The sequence below is a fragment of the Emiliania huxleyi genome (assembly GCF_000372725.1).
Source record: "Emiliania huxleyi CCMP1516 unplaced genomic scaffold EMIHUscaffold_80, whole genome shotgun sequence".
Lineage (NCBI taxonomy): Eukaryota > Haptophyta > Isochrysidales > Noelaerhabdaceae > Emiliania > Emiliania huxleyi.
This window is the reverse complement of record NW_005196020.1, coordinates 397,412-418,965: the sequence shown is the minus strand read 5'-3', so window position 1 is coordinate 418,965 and position 21,554 is coordinate 397,412. Positions and strand designations below refer to the sequence as shown.

The window sequence follows — 21,554 nt, the reverse complement described above, 5'->3', positions numbered from 1 at the left end:
GCGAGCCCATATCTCCCCCACATCTCCCCCATATCTGCCCAGAGCTCCGCTTCTAGGGAGGCGAGCCCATATCTCCCCGATATCTCCCCCATATCTGCCCAGAGCTCCGCTTCTAGGGAGGCGAGCCCATATCTCCCCCACATCTCCCCCATATCTCCCCAGATCTCCGCTTCTAGGGAGGCGAGCCCATATCTCCCCCATATCCCCCCCACATCTCCCACATCTCCCCCATATCTGCCCAGATCTCCGCTTCTAGGGAGGCGAGCCGCCGCGTGCACGCCCGCGCCGCTCGCCCAGCGGCCAAAGTTGGCCGTCTCTGCCCAGCCGCGCACCTGCGGGAGAGACGGAGACGCTGCGTCCGGAGGTCTCCTTTGGGTCCGGCCGTCTCTGCCCAGCCGCGCGCGCCCACTCGGCGCCATACTCCGCCGAGAGCGACGCCGCGCTGCCCGACAGCACGGCGCGCGCCGCGGCCTCGCCCAGCGCGGCGAAGTGGGAGAGCAGCTGCGCGCGCACCCAGCCGCCGGAGCCCTCCCACGCCACCTGCTGCGGGGCGAGAGCGGTCCCGGTGCGGCGCTGAGCTCCTCCCGACCTTGAGCTTTGCCAGTGGGGGAATGGGGGAGCGGGGTGGGCGGCCTCGTCGGCGGCGGCGGCGGAGGCGGCGCAGGCCGCGTCGAGCCGCTGCACGAGACTGAGCTCGAGCGGGCACAGCTGCGCCGCTCGCCTGTCCACAGCTGCAGGTGTGAAGAGACGCCGTCCACAGGTACGGCGACAGCCACGAGCTGCGCCGCTCGCCGCAGCGCCGCGTCGGGCAGCAGCAGCTTCCCGCCGCGCCGGTGCCCGCCGCCGGGCCGCCTAGGGTTAGGGCGAGGGCGAGGGCTAGGGCTAGGGCGAGGGCTCGGGCTAGGGATATGGCTAGGGCCAGGGCTAGGGCTAGGGCTAGGGATGTGGCTAGGGCTAGGGCTGTGGACATGCTGGGGCGAGGGCGAGGGCGAGGGCGAGGGCGAGGGCTAGGGCTAGGAACTGCCCTCCCCGCGGCAGCTCGAGGACGGCCTGTGCGAGCGGCGCGAGGCGGCAGCCGGTGGAGGCGTCGCGCACCGCCGCCAGCCAGCCCGCAACCTCAGCAAGTTCAGACAGCCAGTCAGCCAGTCAGTCAGTGTTGCAGCGACGGGCACACGCGGCGTACAAGAGTCACTACACCAGGCGTCCAATGGGGAGAGTCGTCACACAAGTCAGGGGGGCAGCCAGAGGGGAGTCCTCGCAAGACAAGAGAGGGGCGGTCAGAGGAGAGTCGTCACACTAGTCAGGGGGGCAGCTAGAGGGAGGCAGCCAGAGGGGAGTCCTCGCAAGACAAGAGAGGGGCAGTCAGAGGAGAGTCGTCACACTAGTCAGGGGGGCAGCTAGAGGGAGGCAGCCAGAGGGGAGTCCTCGCAAGACAAGAGAGGGGCAGTCAGAGGAGAGTCGTCACACTAGTCAGGGGGGCAGCCAGAGGGAGGCAGCCAGAGGGGAGTCCTCGCAAGACAAGAGAGGGGCAGTCAGAGGAGAGTCGTCACACTAGTCAGGGGGGCAGCTAGAGGGAGGCAGCCAGAGGGGAGTCCTCGCAAGACAAGAGAGGGGCAGTCAGAAGAGAGTCGTCACACTGGTCAGGGGGGCAGCTAGAGGGAGGCAGCTAGAGGGGAGTCCTCGCAAGACAAGAGAGGGGCAGTCAGAGGAGAGTCGTCACACTGGTCAGGGGGGCAGCTAGAGGGAGGCAGCCAGAGGGGAGTCCTCGCAAGACAAGAGAGGGGCAGTCAGAGGAGAGTCGTCACACTGGTCAGAGGGGCAGCTAGAGGGAGGCAGCCAGAGGGGGGCAGCTAGCGGGGGAGTCGTCATCCCGCCACCTCGCTGTCTGCTATAGCCGCAAGACCGAGGCCCTCGGTGTTCACAGCGGAGTGGCTGGGGCTATACCAGACAGGCCACCTCGCGCAGTCGAAACGCATCCCACTCGGAGACGAGGGGCAGCAGCCTAAGCGTTGGGGGGGTGGGTGGTGGGTGGGGGGGGGTGGGGGGGGGGTGGGGGGGGGGGGCAGCCTGCGGCGTGGAGGCTGGGATACGAGTCCAGTGAATACAGCGGCGTTGCCGTGTGTCGATCTCTGCTTGACCGTTCTCGACGGAGTGTGTGAGTGGCCTCGGGCGCGGGCTGGTGTGTATGTCTGCGCTGGAGTAGGCCGCCGAGTCTAGATGGTGAGGTAAACACACAAAGGGCCGCGATCGCATTCGCCATCCTGAGACCCGGTGTTGTCTACTGACTGCCGCCGCTGCCTGTCGGCTCTCGACTGCGCGTGCGTGTGACCGTTGGCCCGGGGGCTGTGCCGCTTGTGCGTGGATGCACCAGCGCCCGCCTCGGGGGAGTACGGTCTCGTGCGGAGTCCTCAGAGCAGCGCGTGAGTACGACGGCTACGACTCCAGCGAATGCAGCCGAGTGCAGCCGAATACGGCGGAGTGCGTGTTCCTCCCGAGCGCTAGTCGGAGCACACGAGCCCGTCTTCCGCTTCTAGGGAGAGCAGCTCGCAGCGCGGCCCGAAGGGCGTCGGAGCGCCGCCGCCCGTGGACGCGGCCGCAAGCGCCGAGGGGGGAGGGAGGGGCAGCAGCCCGTCCGGCAAGAGCGAGGCGAGGCAGAGCGCTGCGGAGCTCGGCTCGAGCGCCGGAGGCGAAGAGGCGACGTCCGCACCGCCGCCGCCGCCGCCGCCGCCGCTGTCGCGGCGGCGGGGCGTGAGCGGCGCTGGCCTCAGCAGCATCCTCGCCTCGAGGAGGAGGATCTTGAGCGCGCGCAGCACCGGCTCGGCGCCTGTGTCGCAGCTGCAGGCGTGAGGAGACGCCGTCCACGGCCGCTCGAGCGCGCGCCGCGCCGGCTCGGCGCCGACACTCCGCACGAGCGCCGCAGCGTCGAGAGGTGCGCCCACGTGAAGCACCTCGGGCTCGCCTGACGTGTCCGGGACGCGTCCACGGCCCTGCCCGGGGCATGCCCCCCGACCTGCAAGGACGCCCTCGGGCGCGCCCAAGTGGCACGGCGCGCGGAGGCAGCGCTCCAGCCGCGACAAGTCGCCGGGCAGAGGGTGAGGCGACACCTCGCCCGACACCCCGCCCCAGTCGTCGGTTGCCTTGAGCGCGACGCCTGTACGGCACTGTGCGAGAGGTCAGCACACCTCACCACTGCCACAGCGCACACGAGCACTCTGCTTTGCGTCGAGGAGCGCCTGGGTTGTACTGCACTCGGTGACCACTCTGTCACTCTCATACTCCAAGCTCTTCGACGCGTGGAAGAGCGCCTGCGCTGGCGAGCGTCGCGCGGACCTGCAGCCAGCCAGTCACGGGACAGTGTGACTCACCCGTCCTAGCACGACGGGGCACACGCACTCGCGGAGCACACACGGGGGCATTGCACACGAGGGCGGTGTGCGCGTTCTCAGGCGAAAGGCGCGGAATATGTGAATATATTTATCTGCACGTTATGACCTGCTCCTCGCACCATCCCTCGCAGTAGCCGCGCAGCCGCTCGAGCATCAGCGCGTGCACCTTATGTTTGGTTACCCCCGAGTGAACGAGTAGCCAGTGGCCGCGGACGAGCATGAGCGCGTGCACCGGCAGCTCGCTCAGTACAAACACGGCCAACGGCGGCGCGGAGCCCGACGGCGCTCCAATCCTGCAAGCGACGCCGTGCAGAGGCGCCTCTCGCGCCGGCGCGCAGCCGGAAGGCAGAGTCAGGAAGCTATGGCCCATCACGCGGAGCACTCCGCCGCCGCGACAGCCGCCGCCGCCACAGCCGCCGCCGCTGCCGACGCCGCTAATGCCGACGCCGCCGCTGGCGCCGCCGCCGGAACTCGGCCGCGCTGCGTCAGAGAGTGTGGCGATTGCGCCGGGCGAGAAGGAGTCGGCTGCGCCTGGCGGGTGGGTGAGGAGGAGAACAAAGCCGCTCTGCTGCGGCAGCGCGAATGGGCTCGTCGTCTCCTCGCCGTCGGCTGCCAGCAGAGCGGCGTCCGCAATCACGCCGAGCGCGGCGGTGGACAGACTGCTGAGTGCGGGACCGTTCGGCCGGCTCGGTGCTGGCTCGGGCGAGTCGAGCTCCGGGTCGTAACGCGGTCGACGAGCTCGAGCAGTGAGCGACGCATCGTGCTCCCGCCTCCGCAGATCATCCTTGAGAGTCTCATACGCCTCCTGCACCGCCAGGAATGCAGCGGACGACCCGCGTGACGGTGCAGCCGTGCGGTCGGGGTGCAGGAGCAGGCACTTGTCGCGGTATGCAATGCGGATCTCTTTGGCCGTTGCGCCCCGAGGAACGCCGAGGGTGGCGTAGGCTGAATGGGATGGCATGCGGCACCGACAGGGCTCCCCCGAATGGGTAGAGCTCTACCCCCGGGCCGGGGGACCCTCCCCAAAATACGCCGACAAAGAGAAAGTGATCTGTGATCTGTAAGGGTCCGCCCGCAGGCGCCTTTTGTATACCGAGGCGGTGCCCGGTGCCGAACCTGTCGGACCTTAAGACAGCATTGTAGATCCCTGGGCGAGGGTGGTGGAGAGGGCGGTCCGTCGGCGCCAAACCACATGCGGGCAGGTTCCACGCGTTCCCGGACTGCCCCATTGGAGGTAGGCCGCTCGTCTAGCCAATCAGCCTTAAGCGAGCGGCCTGGCCGTTGGAATGGCCGAGTTTGGTGTGGACTTGCGCCCTCGCATCGTTCGTGGTTACAAGCAGCGTTATGAATGAACACGTTATCATCCACGACACGTTCGTCTGGAGGGGGGAGGTCTGTGACCTACCTAGTTGTCCGGCATGCGAGGGCATGCTCGGCCGTTCGGAGTCCCCCCTTTTCATGTCACCATTCTTTCGGTTAGCGTCTGAACTTGACGGGTGGCTTCCGCGGGCGATAGAGAGAAAGTAGCAAGCTCCAAGCAACGCCTCACTGACACAGTGAACACCATATTTCAGAAAGAAGAATTCGCGGGCCGCGACTGCGCGCACTGGCACTAACACAGGTATACACAGAAAGAAGAATTTTGAAACAAGAACTCTGAATATCGGCACTCTACGGGAGGCCGCCGCCGACCCCGGAAAGAGAGAGGAGGGTGATCCAGGAGCGCGCGAGCATGCTTGGAAGGATGGCCAGCGAGAGATTCTTTAAACAAAACATATGTAGGCATACAACATAACAAGAGGTTAAGCAAGCAGCTACGCTCCAAAGAATGACGCTCGAGGGCAATCGTGGAGTCGCGGGTCGACCGACCCGAGTCGCCGGAATCCCGAGGAGTGCCCTGCTCATTCCCTGCGGAGCTCCTGCGCCCACGCCTCGACCTTCTTGGGAAGCAGCTGGTTCGACAGGTCCTCTCCGTGGCCTAGGCAACCGTCCTCGCCCCCGCCCCAGGCAAAGACCGCACCGTCTGCGGTGACGGCGAGGCTGTGCGCAAGCCCAGCAGACACGGCGACGACGTGCTGGCCAGCCAAGAATTCGACCTTCTTGGGAAGCAGCTCTGGCTGGTCCTCGCGACGCGCATCCCCCCCCCCCCCCCCCCACACACACACAAACCCCATCGCCCGAGCCGCCTCTGCTCAAACCTCGCCCGCCACCTCCGTGGCAGAGGCGTCGCCACCCGCCGCCAGCAGCAGCTCCTTGCTCGGGTGCGCCTCCTCCTCGGCCTCAAAGCGGGAGAAGAGGAACCGCGTCTCGTATGGCGAGCTCACCTTGTACATCGCCGCGCTGCCTATGCCATGTCCATGTACGCAAGGGGTGGGTGCGCTACGGGCAGGAGCTCGCTTCATCCTATGCATGCGGCACCCTCGATCGCGCCCTCGGCCATCGCGCTGGTCTACAGCGTGGACGACTACGTGTTCAGAAACACCAAGCAGTGAGGCGAGGGTGAAGGGGTAAGGGGCTGTGTGGGGCAGAATCTACATCTGACTACTCCATCTAGCCTGGGGGGTCGGAGGAGGGGGGGGCAGAAGGGGTAAGATATGGGTGAAGCCAGCTAGTCGGACGCCCTGTCGTCGGAAGACTCCTCGGAGCCGGTGTCCTCGTCGTCGTCCTCGCCCGACGCGGAGGTCGGGCGAGAGGTCTGCATCGCCTCGCCGGCTGTGAACCTGAACACGGCGTCGGCCGGCGCCGAGGCGCCGGCGGCCGTCATCAGGTGCATCACAAATCTGTCGCGGCATGCCGCATCAATCTCTCCATACTCGGCCAGCTCGTTTGCGAGCCAGTCCGTTGGAGCTCGAGCGTTGGAGGGTTGGACTTGGAAGCTTGGTTGGTGGGCGCTTTGTGTCGATGCATACTCGTTTGATAATCCTAAAAAAACTCTGACATTTTACGAACTCCTTGGCGACGTGCGCGTCGCGTCGCCAAAAGGCTCTGCGACCTCGGTCGTACTCGGTGACCCTCGGCCGGCACACACCCGTACTGCGTACAAATACGGCTTTAATGATAAACCAATAAAAATCGCGAGATGGGTGGTGTGAGACTGTGCCCCCACCTGCACTGCTCTGAGCGAAGTCGTGTGTGGCCCGTGGCGCACATTTTAAGTGGGGTGGGTGTGGGAACAGCTCATAGAGCTCACACGCCTGCAAGCAGCTCCAGACTGAGGCCATAGCCGAGGGTGGCGACGAGCACGCCGGCGAGGGCGGTGGCGGGGACGCCGGTGGCGAGGAAGTGGGCCGACGAGAGGTAGGAGTCGCCGAGGTCATCCTCGGCCATCAGCGAGTTGAGGTTGGGGAAGGAGGAGACGGGGAGCGCCATCGCGGCCGAGCAGGCGAGCGCGCAGCAGAAGACGAGCGGGACGGGCTGCCCGACCTACGCGGCGGCGGCGGCAAAGGCGGCGGTACGCGGCGGGCTGGCTGGCGAGCGTTCGCCCGCAACACATCGCGGCGCGGGCAACACATCGCGGCGCGCTGGCTGCGGAGGCGCTACGGAGGCGGCGGAGGCGGCGGAGGCGGCGGAGGCGGCGGAGGCGGCGGAGGCCGGCCGTGGCAGCGGAGGAGACGGCGGCGGTGATGGTGGCGGCGACGGTGGCGAGGGGCTGGGATGGGGGAGGCGACGGCGAGGAGGCACACACATGAAGGAGCGCAGCTTGGCGAGCCGGCAGTACAGCGCCGCCACCTCCTCCTGCGACAGGAGCGCCTCACCGCCCGTCGCGAGCGCGACGCTCGTCTCGATCGACTCGGTCTCCGCCACAGACACCTCGTTGACCCGGCGCAAGTCGTCGTCGAGTGCGGCAAAGAAGAGCGCCTCGACCTCGGCGTACGGGCCGGAGAGCAGCGGCGCCTCGAGCTCGGACGGTTCCCGCAGCGAGAGCGACGCCGTCGGAGAGAAGGAGCCGCTGGACTGAGCCCTGTGGCGGGTATGGCCGGGCGGCAGGTCGGAAGCCTGAGCGTTTTGTGCAGGCCGCAATTGCAGCGAGGACCGGCGCTCGCAGCGTTCGCAGCACTCGCAGCCAGCGTGCGGCGTTTGTGTCCCAAGCTGTGCGTTAGTGGAGGGCAGCACGTGCGTGCGTGGAGGCCAGGTGTGCGTGCGCGGTGCTAGACGGCTGAGCTGAGGCAGGGCCCACGTCGGAAGCCTCTTGAGCAGCCGCTTGAAGCGCTTGTAACCGATGTACGACTCCCGCCACTCGGGGATGGCACGGAGCTGCAGCACGCGACCGAACTTCATGAGCGGGCGGAGCGGGCGGCGACGCAGCAGCGCGCAATCGTGGGAGGCTGGCGGAGGTGGCCGAGCAGAAAACGTTTTCTTCTTTTTGAGAGCGCCTTCGTTGTTAATCCCCAATGGTCCCGTTCAAGCGGTCCCCTGTCGCAGTCGCACACACGCACACGCCGCACCGCACCGCGCGCCCGCCCGCTGCCCCGCCCAGGCGGGAAAGAGATGAGGAGATGGGACAGCAAAGGAGGAGGTACAAACACGTATGGGGTATGGGAGGGTTCAGTTGTGCGCCACGCTGCCCGGCGTCTCTCACTTTCCGGGACAGCCCCGCCCTTTTGAGGCAGGAAAGTGGCGGCTACCCCGTACGCCCTGCAGCCTGCTACCCCGACGCCGACCGCCCAGGGCGCGGATGTCTACGCTCCGCCCCCCCTCCCGAAGCCCGGAGTGGAATGTATCGCCCATGACGTAGTCAGGCAGGACGGCGATGCCTCCGTCGGAGGTGCAGTTCAGCGAGTCGAGGCTCAGCTGGTCCCTTGCATTTGGGTCAGGGTGGCGATGCCATTGCTCTGTGAGCGAGGCGCCCCACCGGCTGAGACACCGCTCCCCCGCACCTGCCCATGAAACAATCAGGCCGCTGTGCCGCTTTTCCATCCCGCCAAAATGGTTAGGAAGAATAGCGAGCGCCGGCTGCGGCGCAAGCGAGGCCAGGTTGGTGCGTAAGCCTTGCCACTGCGCACTGCTGCCAGTGTAGATGATGTCGGCGTCAAGGTACACGATTGTTTCCGGTGCGAGGCCAGCCGCGCGTGCATGTGCCCACACGAGGGTCTTGTGGATCTTGACGAGGAATGCGTGGACCTCGGTTCGGGCACGCACCACACTGACCCCGAGCGCTCCAACATGCGCCGGTGCGCGGTTTCCCGCGTCAATCAGGCGCAAAACGCAAGAAGGCCTGTCGGTCACAACGAGGGCGTGAATTCCCGGCTCGTTGGTTGCCAGCGGTGCGAGCGCGTCCAGCGCCTCGCCCAGCATCCCGCGGCTTGCAACACTCTGAAAGGCGATCAAGGCGAAGAGAAACTTTGGGGTTTGCGATGCATGTGGTGGTGGCAAGGATATACTTGTAAGAGGCCTTGTAAGAGCACGGCTTTCATCGTTGAGGGATGCCGGCGTGAATGGCTTTGCGAACGTTGCGAGAGGCGATGTCGGCCACGGGGAGTCGTACCGCTGCGAGGAGAGAAGCGCGGAGGTGGCAGAGTACGAGGAGTGCGCAAACCCGGCTCCGAGGCAGAACAGCGCGAGGATGCCAAAGAGGCGGAGCAAGTTGTAGGACTTTGGCCACGAGAACCGGCCGGCGGCAGAGCCCTCGGGCGTGGTGGTCGTGGTTGTCTCGACGTTGACCGTCGCACCCTGAACAGGAGGGCGCGAGACTGGCCGTGTGAGAGCGGCGAGCGGGGGAGGAGGCCGCATGTATGCAGGCGGCGAGCACCGAGTCTGTTGTCGGCGGCGTGGAGCCGCCGGTCGCCTTGCCGTTGCCACCGAGGATGCCCTCGTTGCCGTCCGTTCCGAGCAGGGCCCCGAACCTGTTCTTGCCGCCGACCGGGGTGATGCTCTTGGTGCGGACGATCGGGGCGGATGCGCCCTTGCGCCCCTTCTTGCGGCGCGGGTTCGACGGGGTTGTCCGGTCGGAGATACCCTGCGCACGCGCAAGCGGTGGGTGCGTCAATAGTTCGGGCAATCTCGGGTGGCGCATGAGAACGAGCGATAGAGCACCTCCACAAAGAGGTGCGGAAGTGCCATACCGGTCTCGGAAGCGATCTCGGGCAATCTCGGGCAATCAATATGCTAATTGACGAAACTTGATGACAATCTCGGGCAATCTCGGGTGGCGCATGAGAACGAGAAAAAGAGGTGCGGAAGTGCCATACCGGTCTCGGAAGCGATCTCGGGCAATCTCGGGCAATCAATATGCTAATTGACGAAACTTGATGACAATCTCGGGCAATCTCGGGTGGCGCATGAGAACGAGCGATAGAGCGCCTCCACAAAGAGGTGCGGAAGTGCCATACCGGTCTCGGAAGCGATCTCGGGCAATCTCGGGCAATCAATATGCTAATTGACGAAACTTGATGGCAATCTCGGGCAATCTCGGGTGGCGCATGAGAACGAGCGATAGAGCGCCTCCACAAAGAGGTGCGGAAGTGCCATACCGGTCTCGGAAGCGATCTCGGGCAATCTCGGGCAATCAATATGCTAATTGACGAAACTTGATGACAATCTCGGGCAATCTCGGGTGGCGCATGAGAACGAGCGATAGAGCGCCTCCACAAAGAGGTGCGGAAGTGCCATACCGGTCTCGGAAGCGATCTCGGGTAATCTCGGGCAATTAATTATGTTAATTGACGAAATCTCGGCTCAATCTCGCCAATCTCGGCTAATCTCCTGCTCTGATTGCTGCACATCGTGTTCCGGGCACCAGTGCTGCTTCTCTCTGCTTTGAGAGCGTCTTTGAGGGGGGGAATTGAGTGGAAGGGGGGCTCAAGAGGGCCGCACCTACTCGCAGCGCACGCAGCTTGAGGCCCGGCGCCAAGGAAACCGCGGCACACCCGCCTCGCCCACGTTGTTTTGGATCTGCGAGGGCGCAGGCGGCGGCGAGCGAGCGTCAGCAGCATAAGATGGGACGAGCATAGCGCGGGCTCGTTTTGGGGGTCGCGGGGGCGCATTAGGCATGAAGGCGACCCGCGGCCGCGCGCTCAGCAGCGCTCAGATCGGCAATCCGATTGTGCCAGACTCGATCCTCGGCGGCTCGCGCGGCGGACGCAGCTTGGCGTGCAGCCGGGCACGGGCTCGCTGCAGTGGTGGTTGTGGGGCGAGGCGAGAGGGCCCGCGCGGGGGCAGCTCTCATCTCGCGCTGCGTCGCGCCGGGCGAGGGGCGAGGCGAGAGGCAACCATGGCTGCACACCTTCCAAGCTGCACCCCCTTCCAAGCTGCACCCCCTTCCAACACCGACGGAGCTCTCACACGGCTCGATCAAAAAGAGCGCCTTCGGCACTACTCTCTCGAGGTCTCGCGGGGGCAGCTTTGGAAGGGGGCAATCTGTACGCCCAACGTGTGTGTGTGTGTGTGTCACTCACTCACTACCCCCAGCTTCGCGAAGGCGACGCACCATTTTTTGAGTCCTTGTGAGTAGGTGAGTACTGTGAGTGAGTGAGTGTGTGTCCTATTCGGCATTGCGTTTTTTTGAAGAAATGGCTAGTTGCAGAAAGGAGCGGGACGAAGAATCGGCGAGGGACTGTGCGAATAGAGATAGGAGAGGTGCAGACGCCCAAGGCTGGGTGTGGGCGACGGCTAGGGGCTAGCACCACACTCCTCTCCTTAAAATCCCTGTGTGGGGAGAGAGATTGCTGTGTGTGGTGGCGTGCCGCCGTCCTTTCATCCCTCCCTTTTTTGACAGTTCTTCTTTCTTTCTTTCAACGAAAAACGCTTCCAACGAAAAGCGGAGAGCACAGAAGTCCTCGACGTCTGGGTAATAAAACAGCTCCAGCTGAGCAGAAGCTCGCCTGTCGCACCTGTGCCCCCCCCCCCCCCCTCCCCTGCCCACGAGCGCTCGCTCAGGGCGCGACGCCCTCGGCGGCCAGCTTGTGCAGCATGTCCGCCGCGGCAGTCTCGGGCGGCTGCGGCCGCGAAGGCGCGTGGCCCTGCAGGTAGGCGACGTCGGGCAGCTCCATCCCGTTGAAGTTGGAGCCGGCGCACGACGTGTACGCCCCCATGTCGGAAAAGTAGAGCCAGTCCCCAACCTCGAGCGCCAGCTCCGGGAGGTGCGCGTCGGCGATGACGCAGTCGATGCCGTCGCAAGTGGGGCCCAGGACAGTGCACGCCGCCACGCCCTCCCCGCCCGCCGCGTCACTGCCGCCACCCTCACTGCTGCCACCGCGGCAGCCGCCGCCCCCGCCGCCGCCACCCCCGCCGCCGCCACCCCCGCCGCCGCCGCCCCCGCCGCCCCCGCCGCCGCCGCCCGCGCCGCCGCCGCCCTCGCCCCGCGCCTACCTGCATTTTTCTGGCAGCAAACGTCTCCCCCTCGACGCGGACCTCGAGCTGAGCATGCTGAAGACACGTCACACGCCGATCTTGACCATGCTCCCAAGCGACGGCACCGGCACCAGTGGCGCGCAAGGCGCGGCGGGAGGCCACGGCGGCGGAGGCGCGCCGAGGGGGTGGGTGCAAGCGGTGGCGGGGGCGGCGGGGGCGGGGATGGCGGCGGCTGGGATCGCAGTGGTGAGGCGGCGGCTCCGCTGGTGGTGAGGCGGTGATGCTGAGCAGGCAAGGTTGGGGGCTGGGGCGGGTGCGGTGGGCAGGCCGCCCCCCACTGATGCCACACTGCAGCGGCAGGAGCTCGACGGTGGTGGTCTAGAGCTCCGCCCGTCGCGGGAGAGGGTCAGACGGGAGAGGGGCTGGCACGGCCGGCAGGACTGGCAGGGGAGAGGGGCTGGCACGGCCGGCAGGACTGGCAGGGGAGAGGAGCTGGCAACGGCCGGCAGGACTGGCAGGGGAGAGGAGCTGGCACGGCCGGCAGGACTGGCAGGGGAGAGGAGCTGGCAACGGCCGGCAGGACTGGCAGGGGAGAGGAGCTGGCAACGGCCGGCAGGACTGGCAGGGGAGAGGGGCTGGCAGCGGCGGTCAACCCGGAGCAGTTGCAGCAGGTGCTCGGTGCAGCACGGCGCGGCCCGACACGACGTTGAACGTCGCGAGGTTGCCGGGCACCATGGCCGCCATCGACTTGAGCATGCGCTCGTGCGCGTCGCCGAAACCGAGCAGCTGGAACGCAAGTCGGCCGAGCGTCGCGGAGTGCAGCGCCCGCAGCTGGCCGCCCAGCAGCTGCGGCAGCTCGCGCTCGTCGACACGGTCGGAGGGACGTCCGTCGGAGAGGAAGAGCACCGACGTCTTCGCGTGCGGTAGCAAGTGCGCGTCGGCGTGCGTCACGAGCCTGGATATGAGACACCGGGCTGAGGATGTGACCCAGTGGCATTGCATCCCATAGACTATTCTTCGGCATCTAGGGTCACGAGCTCGACGAGCTTGGAGAGCGCGGGCAAGTACGGGCCGTGCGAGCGAGGGTCGTCCAGCGCGGCGTCGATCCGCTCGGCGAGCGTCGCGTCGAGCGGGAGCAGCGCAAAAGGCACAGCGGCGCCCGCGGCGTCCTCGGACTGGATCTTGATGAGGGAGACGCGGTCGGCGGAGACGGCCCCCGCGTCGAGCTGCCGGCGCAGAAAGTTGTCGAGCAGCACGCGGCGCACCGCTTCGGCGCGCGAGATGGGCGGCTCACCGCTGACCACCTGCGGACCGAAGGCGTCGAGAGCTGGCATTTAGGATGAGGGCGGGTACGAGGAGGGTGGGCGGGTCGGTGGGTGGGGGTGAGGGCGGGTAGGCGAGCGGGTGGGGGGGGGGGGAGGGGGGCGGCCTCGACGTCGGTGTTACGCATTGAAGCGGAGGCGTCGACGATGAGCACGTGATGGGCCGTGTAGCTCCGCCGCGGCGGCGAGCAGAGGTCGTCGGGCAGGCGGGACGCGAGCGCGTGGAGCGGCGAAAGCCTCGCCCGGAGCGCCTCCAAGCGCGCGTGGCCCCGCTCCAGCTGCTCGTCGTATCCCTCGAGGTCCGAGAGCGCGAGCAGTGCATCGCGCACCTCCGCCGCGGTGGAGTAGCCGCTCTCGAGCTGCTGCAGCATGCGCCGCGTCTCCTCGCTTGCGCCCTCGTCCTCCTCGCCCTCCTCCTCGCCCTCCTCGCCCTCCTCCTCGCCCTCCTCGACCTCGCCTCCCTCGGCAATCGTCCCGAGCATCGACGCGACCGCCCTCCGGGCGGCTGCGGCTGCGGTGTCGATGGTGTTGGCACCGCGGCTGGCGAGGTCGAGGAGGAGCCTCGGCGGCTGCACACCCTGGCTCGCCTCTCCAAGCTGCGGCGGCGGCGGCGGCTGCTCCTGCTCTGCCCCTGACACCTGCTCGAGGAGCTCGACTATCTCGGCGCCCTCGCCGTGCAGCTGCCGCGCGCGCGCCAGCGGCGTGAGGCCGCCGACGGCGATCGCCGGGTTCGCGCCGCCGTCCAGCAGCTCTCTTGCGTCACCACCATCGCCCCCTCCGCCGTCGCCCCCTCCGCCGTTGCCGCCACCACCATCGCCGCCACCCACGCCACCGCTACCACCGTGCCAGCTCGGCGGGCGGGTTCGCTCGGTGAAAGGGTGGGGAACGAGCGGCAGCGGCCGCGTCTCGCGGCTCCCCGATGGCAGCAGCCTCACCTGCGAACGGGAGGTGGCAGGGATTGTGAGGCCGAGATTTGGCGAAGCCGCTCGGGCGCCAAATCGAAGCGCATCGCATGGTGGGAGCGGAGAGGGAGCGGCGGGTTGCGTGAGCAGGAGGCGTCGCGCCGCTCGGGCGTGCAGCTCCCCGCGGCCATATGTGCGTCGACGCGGCGGGGCAAGCGCGAGCGGAACGGGAAAGGAGGGTTGGACCTGTGGACCGTCGGCGACGGAAGGGCGCGCGCAGTAGCTAGCCCGGTCGAACACTGCCCAGACAAATAAATTTTGAGCTGTTCCGCGAGCGCTCGTCAGCGGGTGGTGTGCGGTTCTTGCCGTAGTTCCTCTTCGGTCGCCTAGCCCCGGCGCCGTCTGTCGGACGCCTGCGTGTCACGAGTGCGAGCCGCTCGCGGTTCGTACGCCCGCTTGCGGGTTCGAGTGGCGGGCTATCCCGCTTGCGGGATGGCTTAGCGGGTTCGAGCCGTCACACATTGGCTGCCGGGGTGTGCCGAGGGGGGGCTGGGTGGGCGGTAGGCCGTCATTGCCCGGCGCTGCTTGCAGCGCTCTGGGTGGTAGTGGCGGCGCTCCAAGAGTGGTGCTCTTGGGAAGAGGTTCCTCCTTTCCGCTCCCCCCCCGCAAGGCGCGAGACACACACACACACTGTTTGGGGATTCGCTCCGTGTGTGTGTGTGTGTGTGTGCCATGCGTGACCTAGTAGTGTCCCCAGCTATGGGCGTGTCCACGTTGGAGCCAGGTGTGGTGTGGGCGCGAGAATAGCTCCGCCGTTCATGGAGGCAACCGATGCGAGTCGACTGGTGTGTGTCGTCGTGGTTTCGTATCAAGAATACTCACTCACTCGATTCGCTCCGAGCGACGGTCCAACGAGAATCAAAAACAAAATCAGGCAATGAAGAGACCGGTAGCCACCAGCAACTCTGCGCCGCTCCGGGGCGGCGCTGATGGCGGAGCAGTCGAGGCCGTTTACCTCCCTGCTGTATTCAACGAATCGATCGAGCACGTCGCTCCACGCCGAGGCATTAGCGCATTACTCTTTCCATCGCACGTCTCTAGTGCTCTGTCCGCTTGCGCTGCCTCCGGGCAAATGATTTCTTTTTTCGCTCGCGGAGTCATCGCAGGGAGTCATCGCAGCTTTATACGTATGCTCATCAAGACGCTCGCCGACGAGAAATACGAGGTCGATGTGGCCGAGACGGCGACGGTCGCCGAGGTCAAGGCCAAACTCGAGGCCATGGATATCGGGGCGCCCGCAGACCGCTCCAAAATCATCTTTCGTGGCCGCGTGCTCGCAGACAGCGCCGAACTCTCCTCGCTCGGCATCGCCCCAGGCGACTTTATGGTGCTCATGAAGCCCAAGCCTGCGCCTGCCGCATCCGCCGCGGCGCCGGTCGCTGCGCCGACGCCACCTCCAGCGCCGGCGCCGGCACCGGAACCGGAGCCCGCTCCGGCGCCACCGCCCGCAGCGCCGCCTGGAGTCGACGCTGCTGTGGTGGACTCACTCGTTGAGATGGGATTCCCGCGCGATGCCGTCGTGGTCGCTCTGACCGCAGCCTTCGGGAATGCCGATCGCGCGGCTCAGTACCTCTTCGACCCCTCCTCGATGCCGGCAGAGAGCGCTCCGCCCGCTGCGCCACCTCCGGAGGCGACTCCGCTGGCCGCGCCGCCGGCGGCCGCGCCGCCGACTGCCGCGCCCGCGGCCCCGGCGGCCACTCCCGCCTTCACCGCGGACAACATCCTAGCTGCGATCGGCGGAGCGGCGCCCGCCGCGCCGCCTCCGCTGACGCCGCTGCAGCGCATGCTGTCGGAGCCACGACTAATGCAGTGTGTGACGCTGGCGCGGCAGGACCCGAGCCAGCTGGGCCCGCTGCTGCAGCAGCTGAGCACCGAGGCACCCGCCCTGCTCACCCTCGTGCAGGCCCACCAGGTGCTCGCCCTCCCGCACCGCCAAGCCCGTCTAGCGCACACACCCAGTCCGTCGGCGGTCACTTGGAGCGTGGGCCACTCCGAGCATCGCGCGAGTAGCGCTCACTGGTCGCCACAGCACTCGCGCGCGGCCTTGGCTCTAGCCACGGCTCACCGGCTCACCGGCTCACCGGCTCACCGGCTCACCGGCTCACCGGCTCACGGCTCACGCCCCCCCCACCCCTCCCCCTCCTCTCCACCCCCCCCCCTCCCCGTCGGGCGGCGCTGCACGGCCGCAGCAGCAGCGCCGCCCATCAGCGCGCACTCCGCCACGCCACTCCTCTCCCCCCCACCATCGGGCCGCAGGCCGACTTCCAGCAGCTCCTCACCATGGAGAACATCGAGGCCGCGTTCACCGAGGCGGCCGCCGCACGCAACGCCCAGTCCGCACCCCCCGTCGGCGGTGGCGGTGGCGGCGGCGGCGGCGGCGGCGGCGGCGGCGGCGGCGGCGGCGGCGGCGGCGGCGGCGGCGGCGGCGGCGGCGGCGGCACGGTGCAGATCCAGGTGACGGCGGAGGAGGCGGCGGCGATCGGTCGGCTGCAGCAGCTCGGCTTCTCGCGCGATGCAGCGCTGCAGGCACGCCCCGCATGCCTGTCTGTGGTACAGCCCCAGCCTACCCCGCGTGAAGCCTCGAGGGGTCTCGAGTTGCGGAGCTCCCGGCTGCTCGGTGTGCGAACTCTGTTCCCACCGAGCAGCGAGGAGTGGCTGCGGCGATAGCAGACAGCCCGCCAAGCCGCCCCGAGGAGCGCCCCTCACTCAGGGTTCGAGACGTGAGGGGGGTACGGTAGGGTTGGATCGCGAGATCTGTGCAGATCCCCTACCCCCCTACCCCCTCCATTTGGGCGTTTACCCAGCTGCCACGTCTCCCCTTCCTCTTCGCCACGTCTCTCGCCCGCGGCGTGTGCCCGTCTCCCGAGTCCCCCCTCCCGCTCCCCCTTCCCGCCTCCCGCAGGCGTTCCTGGCATGCGACAAGAACGAGGCGCTGGCGGTGTGCACCGCCTCTGCCTAGCTGCCGCCGCGAATACCAACGCCCGCGCCGTAACCTCGCGCCGGGTGGGGGATAGGCGAACCTGCTCTTTGACTCGGACTGAGGTGCGGCGGCGGCAGCAGCGGCGGTTCTGCGGGGCGTTGTCGGTGGTGCAGCACCCCGCCGCGGCAGCGGCCCCCAACGCGGCGGCGGCCCCAACGGTGCACGCGACAGAGGCATCTCGGATCTCGTCCGAGGTCGCTGTTTTTGCAGGGGGGGTGCGGGGTGTGGAAGGGAAGGGGGAGTGTGGTTGGGGCGGACTCACAGGCTGCGATTCTTTTGAATTCTTTTGACTAACCTTGGAGCACTTGGAGTGCAGTCATCAACCTCACATCCAGGACCGGGGAGCTAAGAAGCGCACCCAGTTGGCCGGACGCTCGGCATCGGGTTGCGGGCAGAGAGCCCTAGCTAGCCCCGGGGGTGCGCGGTCGCAGGGCCATAACACGGGTCTCCGAGGGCGTACAGCAGCGCTCCGGGTTTCCCTAGCGGCGGAATTTTTCCCTCACGCTTCCTTGGGCCCCTCCTGCAGCTACCGGGTACCAATCACTCCGAAACCTGCCAACCTCTCCTGCCCTGGACGCCCTTGCATGGAAAGCTCAGTCATCGTCACGCTGGAGAAGACCGTTGACGCACTGAAGATCACGATACCACCCCCGGCGCTCGGCCCGCCGTCGCTCCCACCTTCTCCGCCTGGCGGGGTCGACCTTGAGGCGCAGACCACCATCTCGCCCAGCCCGCCCCGCCGTGGGGCGGTTGAGCTCCGCCGAGCGAACCAGACCTCGCGTCAGCCTGAATCACTCTGGTCGCTTGTGTGAGCGCTCTCACTTCCATTATTTGTTATTCCATTATTCAGTATTCCAGTCCAAGCTTGATACAAGTGCGGAGCCTGTCGCGTCCCTGGACGTCACTTGGTCATATGTGCATTAGGTTCCAAGGGGGCATGTGTGTAATTGATCGCGTCTATACAAAAAGAGACGTTTCGCACACAAGCGTTCGCACTGAGACGCCGCGGCGCCCGAACAGTCCGTGACCGGCTCAATCCGCGTCGTCAGCGGCGTACTTGGAGTAGTCGGGGCCATCGTTGCGCGACTTCATACTGCTCGGCCCCGTCGTCTTGCCGAAGCGGTAGTCGGAGGGCGCCTGCGGGGAGACGTCGAGGCGAGGTTGATGCCGAATGCAACTTGTACGCGGGTGCCGAGGGGTTTCGGGGAGAGGCTGCACCTCCGGCGCCAGCGCCGTCTTGCGCGTGCCGACGACGCGCAGGGACTGCGCGGCGGCCCGCGCGTCCGCCTCGGCGCCAGACTTTTTCCACCGCGCCGCGGACGCGCCTGAGGGCAGGCCCAAGGAAGGGTCCGGCGCGGCGTGCGGCCACTCTGTCTTTGCCACATAGCGGACGCGCCCGCGACGAGCAGCAGCGCGTCGGTGGAGCCGGCGGGTTGCACCGCAGAAACGACCGCCTTGCGCGACTGGTGTTCACACACGAGGCGTGAGGGACTTGGAGCATCGGGTGAACTCGGGCGGGCGATATCCGGCGCGAAGGCATGGGCGACCGTGAAGCAGCAAGGGAGCCTGCACATTGCCCTCTCGGGAGCTGGTTGGCATCTAGGCTTGCGCGCAGATTCGGCGCCGCCCGGAGAGAGCGACGTGAAGGAGATGTCGACAAGCCGCTTGCCGCTCGACGTGGCGTCGGCGATCACCTTGCCGTCGACAGGAGCCCCATACGCACCGTACCGCCCGTCCACTCCAAGGACGGCGGAGGTGAACCACTTGGCGGGCAGCGAGTCGAGCGTCGAGCCCTTGGGCAGCGCCACGCGCTGCAGAAAGGCGGCCTCCCCGTCGCGGGTGTTCGCCTCCACGTCGTAATAGCCGCCCTCTGCAAGCTTCCACTTGCTGTCGAATGCGACCGAGCAGATCAGCCCGCCGGCGACGACGAGGTCAGCGCTGAGAGTCTGGCCTTGCTGTGACACCTGGTCGACGAGAACGACGCCGAGGTCGGGGCGCGTTTTGCCGGTCATCGTCGTCGCCGAGATGGCCAGAGCGCTCGGCGGATGGATCAGCCCGCCACAGCCGCAGCCGCAGCCGAACGCCAGCGGGGAAAGGAGGCCAGCCGCCACGAGCGGCGGCGCAGACAGGACCGCGCGGCGCCGCATCGGCTGCGGGACGAGGCTAGCAGCGAGCGGGAGGATGAGGAGGAGGGCCATAGAAGGTGCTTCGGTGTCCGGCCACCGAGGTGCTTTAACCCCTTCCCAGATAGGGGGTCTTCGAACTGACTGGACACCAACGCGGTATGGGTGGACGCCGGACAGATGATTCACACCGAGCAGCGAGGGCAAACCCCGGAAAGTGCGGCAAAAATAAGCGCCTGCACGTGTAGGCGCGCAGCTTAGCCAAGCTCGCGCCCACACGCTAGGTGCTTGTGTCAGATACGCGCCCACACGTGCAGGTGCGAGCCTCTAGGGGGGGTCCCGAGGCGGGGGGGGGGGTCCCGAGGCTTCACCACATGCTAGGGGGGGGGTCCCGCCCCCCCCAGCGCCTTCACCACACGCTGGGGGGGGGGGTCGTGCAGGCCGAGGACCCCCCCAGGTCAGACCTTCCGGGCCCTTGATTTTACACCTCATTTCGCAGCCTTTTTCGAGGAAAATCAGGGGGTTGGCCCGACGAGCCGATCTCATATCGGTGGCTGGGCCACGGTTATGAGCTTCATGCATGGCGGCGGCGACGCTCACTGGGCTGCCCCGAGGCTCCCGGTGCCGCCCCTTAAACGTGCATGATCTTGTCTTGTTGGTAAGAGCTCTAAGAAACGATCTGAATTTCATGATCTGGTGTGTCCACACGGGTCTACATCTGCATGCCATGTCATATCATGCGAAAACACATGCACCATGCGGGAGGGCAAGGTGGCGCGGACGGAGGGGGCGAGACAGTAGGTAGGGTAGGTCTGGGCCATCCCGTCGGGTTTTTCCCTCTCTTCAAGCTGGAATTATCAAAAAAAGAAATTTTCCGCGGAAATCACGATGTCAACCACCCTCCCCAAATGGGTGATCTGATGCTTGTAGGGCTTGAGAGTGGCCTGCCATGTCACAAGAAGGACTGTGGTTGCAGGAGAGTACCACCAACCATCACTCTAGTTGGTATAGTACCCCAGCTTCACCCACGAGCGATTTCTTCTTTAGTTTCCCATAAGTAAGGTAGGTAGGTAGGTAGGTAGGTAGGGGCACCGCAGGGGCCGGCCAGGTTTTTGCAGAATTTCAGCATCAGGTCCGCCCAAGCAAAAAAAGTACACACCTGCCCCTATACTATACTCTAGAAACACAATCCAGAGCTAGGTACTGCGACGGTGTATCATTCACTTTACCGTTGCATATCCGGATATGCAACGGTGGCATAAAGTGAATGATACACCGTCGCAAAACTGCATTGGGTCTCGAGTTACACCGTCGCAGGTACCCATAGCCATATACGTACGGTAAGACACCGTCGATATGTGTAAAAGCTAGCCCCGTTCGTCACGTTTTATGGTGAACAGCGGCGAAACAGCGCAATGCTCGCAGTGACGCACCCCGTTACCTCCAGCCGGGCCCGCGCTTGCCCTTGGTCTTGACGCGGCCGGTCGAGCCGCCGTCCCACTCCTCTTTCTTCTCCCACTTGCTCTCCTGCTTCGGGTTCCCCTTGACATAGACCGCCTCGCCGTCGCGGTACATCGTCCGGTTGCCCCCAACCGCCTCCTTGCGGCTCTGCGCGTACGGCAGCCGCGGCGGCTCGAGCGGCGGAGGCGCCCCGCCCTCCGCGTCAAAATCGCGCTGCGCGTCGTACCGCCCGAGCACGCGACGGCGGTCCACCTTGCGCTGCCGCTGCTGCTGCGCGGCGGCGGCCACCTCCAGCTGCGCCGCGCGCTGCTGCTCAGCCCGCATCTCCTCCTCGAGCGTCTCGAGGCTGCCGCCGAGCAGGACCTCTATCGCCGCCTGCACGTCGCCTCCCTCGCACCGCAGAACGTGCCTCGCCAGCGCCGCGCTGGCGGCCGGCACAACCTCGAGCAGCGTCAGCTCGGCCGTGCTCGGCGTCGGCGGCGCCAGCGGCGCCGTGAGGGAGCGGCCGCCCGTGGGGCTAGCACCGCTGGCGCAGCAGCTGCGGCCGCTGCTGCGGCCGCTGCTGCGGCTGCTGCTGCGGCCGGAGCCGCTGCCGCCGCCACCGCTGCTGCTGCAGCTGCTGACGTCGCCACCGCGTCCGCCTCCGCCATTTTCGCCACAACATGCCGTGGATGTCCTCTCAACACGGCCCGAAGCAGGCGCAGCCGTTGCTGACTGTTCGCGCAGGCAGCGAAGCTCTGCTCGCATGTCCTCTGACCCCTCGGTGCCGATGCCATGAGCGGCGAGGAGATCCACGATGCCGTCGAGGTCCGAGTCGCTTTCGGCGTCCTCAGCGACAGAGCGGACGTAGGCCTCGACGTCCTCGTCGAGGGAGGTGAACCAGGGGCACGCACGGCCGGTCATGGAGAGTTCGACTTGTCGAGGAACGCCGATTGGGCGCAAGGTTTGAAGAAATCGCGGCATTGCTTATCTTCGCCGCGGCTTTATAGCTGCACACACCAACGAGACACGCACACCAACAGCGTGACAAT

At 66.6% G+C, this 21,554-nt stretch overlaps 6 protein-coding genes across 6 annotated transcripts; 1 reads left to right on the top strand and 5 right to left on the bottom strand.

Annotated features, from left to right (window-relative positions):
• Nucleotides 1–252: 252 nt before the first annotated feature.
• On the bottom strand, nucleotides 253–4,347 carry EMIHUDRAFT_218715 (hypothetical protein; the record flags this gene model as incomplete). Its single annotated transcript, XM_005759350.1, has 6 exons — nucleotides 253–540; nucleotides 2,814–2,959; nucleotides 3,011–3,151; nucleotides 3,212–3,305; nucleotides 3,493–3,705; nucleotides 3,943–4,347. The coding sequence occupies 6 exons, from the start codon at nucleotides 4,345–4,347 to the stop codon at nucleotides 253–255; spliced, it is 1,287 nt and encodes a 428-aa protein (XP_005759407.1).
• A 1,647-nt stretch (nucleotides 4,348–5,994) lies between these two features.
• EMIHUDRAFT_218713 (hypothetical protein) lies at nucleotides 5,995–7,664 on the bottom strand (the record flags this gene model as incomplete). The annotated part of the gene is made up of 5 exons (XM_005759349.1): nucleotides 5,995–6,233; nucleotides 6,325–6,398; nucleotides 6,577–6,809; nucleotides 7,068–7,347; nucleotides 7,564–7,664. 5 exons carry the CDS (start codon nucleotides 7,662–7,664, stop codon nucleotides 5,995–5,997), a joined length of 927 nt encoding a protein of 308 aa, XP_005759406.1.
• Nucleotides 7,665–11,257: 3,593 nt separating this feature from the next.
• Nucleotides 11,258–13,368, bottom strand: EMIHUDRAFT_218711 (hypothetical protein; the record flags this gene model as incomplete). Its single annotated transcript, XM_005759348.1, has 5 exons — nucleotides 11,258–11,455; nucleotides 11,694–11,750; nucleotides 12,363–12,630; nucleotides 12,744–12,979; nucleotides 13,153–13,368. 5 exons carry the CDS (start codon nucleotides 13,366–13,368, stop codon nucleotides 11,258–11,260), a joined length of 975 nt encoding a protein of 324 aa, XP_005759405.1.
• A 1,720-nt stretch (nucleotides 13,369–15,088) lies between these two features.
• Nucleotides 15,089–17,000, top strand: EMIHUDRAFT_453377 (hypothetical protein; the record flags this gene model as incomplete). The annotated part of the gene is made up of 5 exons (XM_005759347.1): nucleotides 15,089–15,286; nucleotides 15,791–15,871; nucleotides 16,216–16,485; nucleotides 16,862–16,897; nucleotides 16,974–17,000. 5 exons carry the CDS (start codon nucleotides 15,089–15,091, stop codon nucleotides 16,998–17,000), a joined length of 612 nt encoding a protein of 203 aa, XP_005759404.1.
• A 508-nt stretch (nucleotides 17,001–17,508) lies between these two features.
• Nucleotides 17,509–19,228, bottom strand: EMIHUDRAFT_359368 (hypothetical protein). Its single transcript, XM_005759346.1, is given in 5 exon segments — nucleotides 17,509–17,770; nucleotides 17,786–18,076; nucleotides 18,158–18,264; nucleotides 18,336–18,393; nucleotides 18,544–19,228. 4 exon segments carry the CDS (start codon nucleotides 19,084–19,086, stop codon nucleotides 17,972–17,974), a joined length of 813 nt encoding a protein of 270 aa, XP_005759403.1. The 5' UTR covers nucleotides 19,087–19,228; the 3' UTR covers nucleotides 17,509–17,770; nucleotides 17,786–17,971.
• Nucleotides 19,229–20,499: 1,271 nt separating this feature from the next.
• Nucleotides 20,500–21,426, bottom strand: EMIHUDRAFT_106650 (hypothetical protein; the record flags this gene model as incomplete). Its single annotated transcript, XM_005759345.1, has 1 exon — nucleotides 20,500–21,426. One exon carries the CDS (start codon nucleotides 21,424–21,426, stop codon nucleotides 20,500–20,502), a length of 927 nt encoding a protein of 308 aa, XP_005759402.1.
• Nucleotides 21,427–21,554: the final 128 nt, after the last annotated feature.

What these genes read in the sequence shown, in the direction of transcription:
- EMIHUDRAFT_359368 (XM_005759346.1), bottom strand. Translation starts at nt 19,086, where the DNA reads ATGCGGCGCCGCGCGGTCCTGTCTGCGCCGCCGCTCGTGGCGGCTGGC. An exon ending in CGCGCTGCTGCTCGTCGCGG is followed by an intron (nt 18,265 to 18,335) that starts GCGCGTCCGCTA and finishes GCCTGCCCTCAG; the next exon opens with GCGCGTCCGCGGCGCGGTGG. An exon ending in AGACGGCGCTGGCGCCGGAG is followed by an intron (nt 18,077 to 18,157) that starts GTGCAGCCTCTC and finishes GTCTCCCCGCAG; the next exon opens with GCGCCCTCCGACTACCGCTT.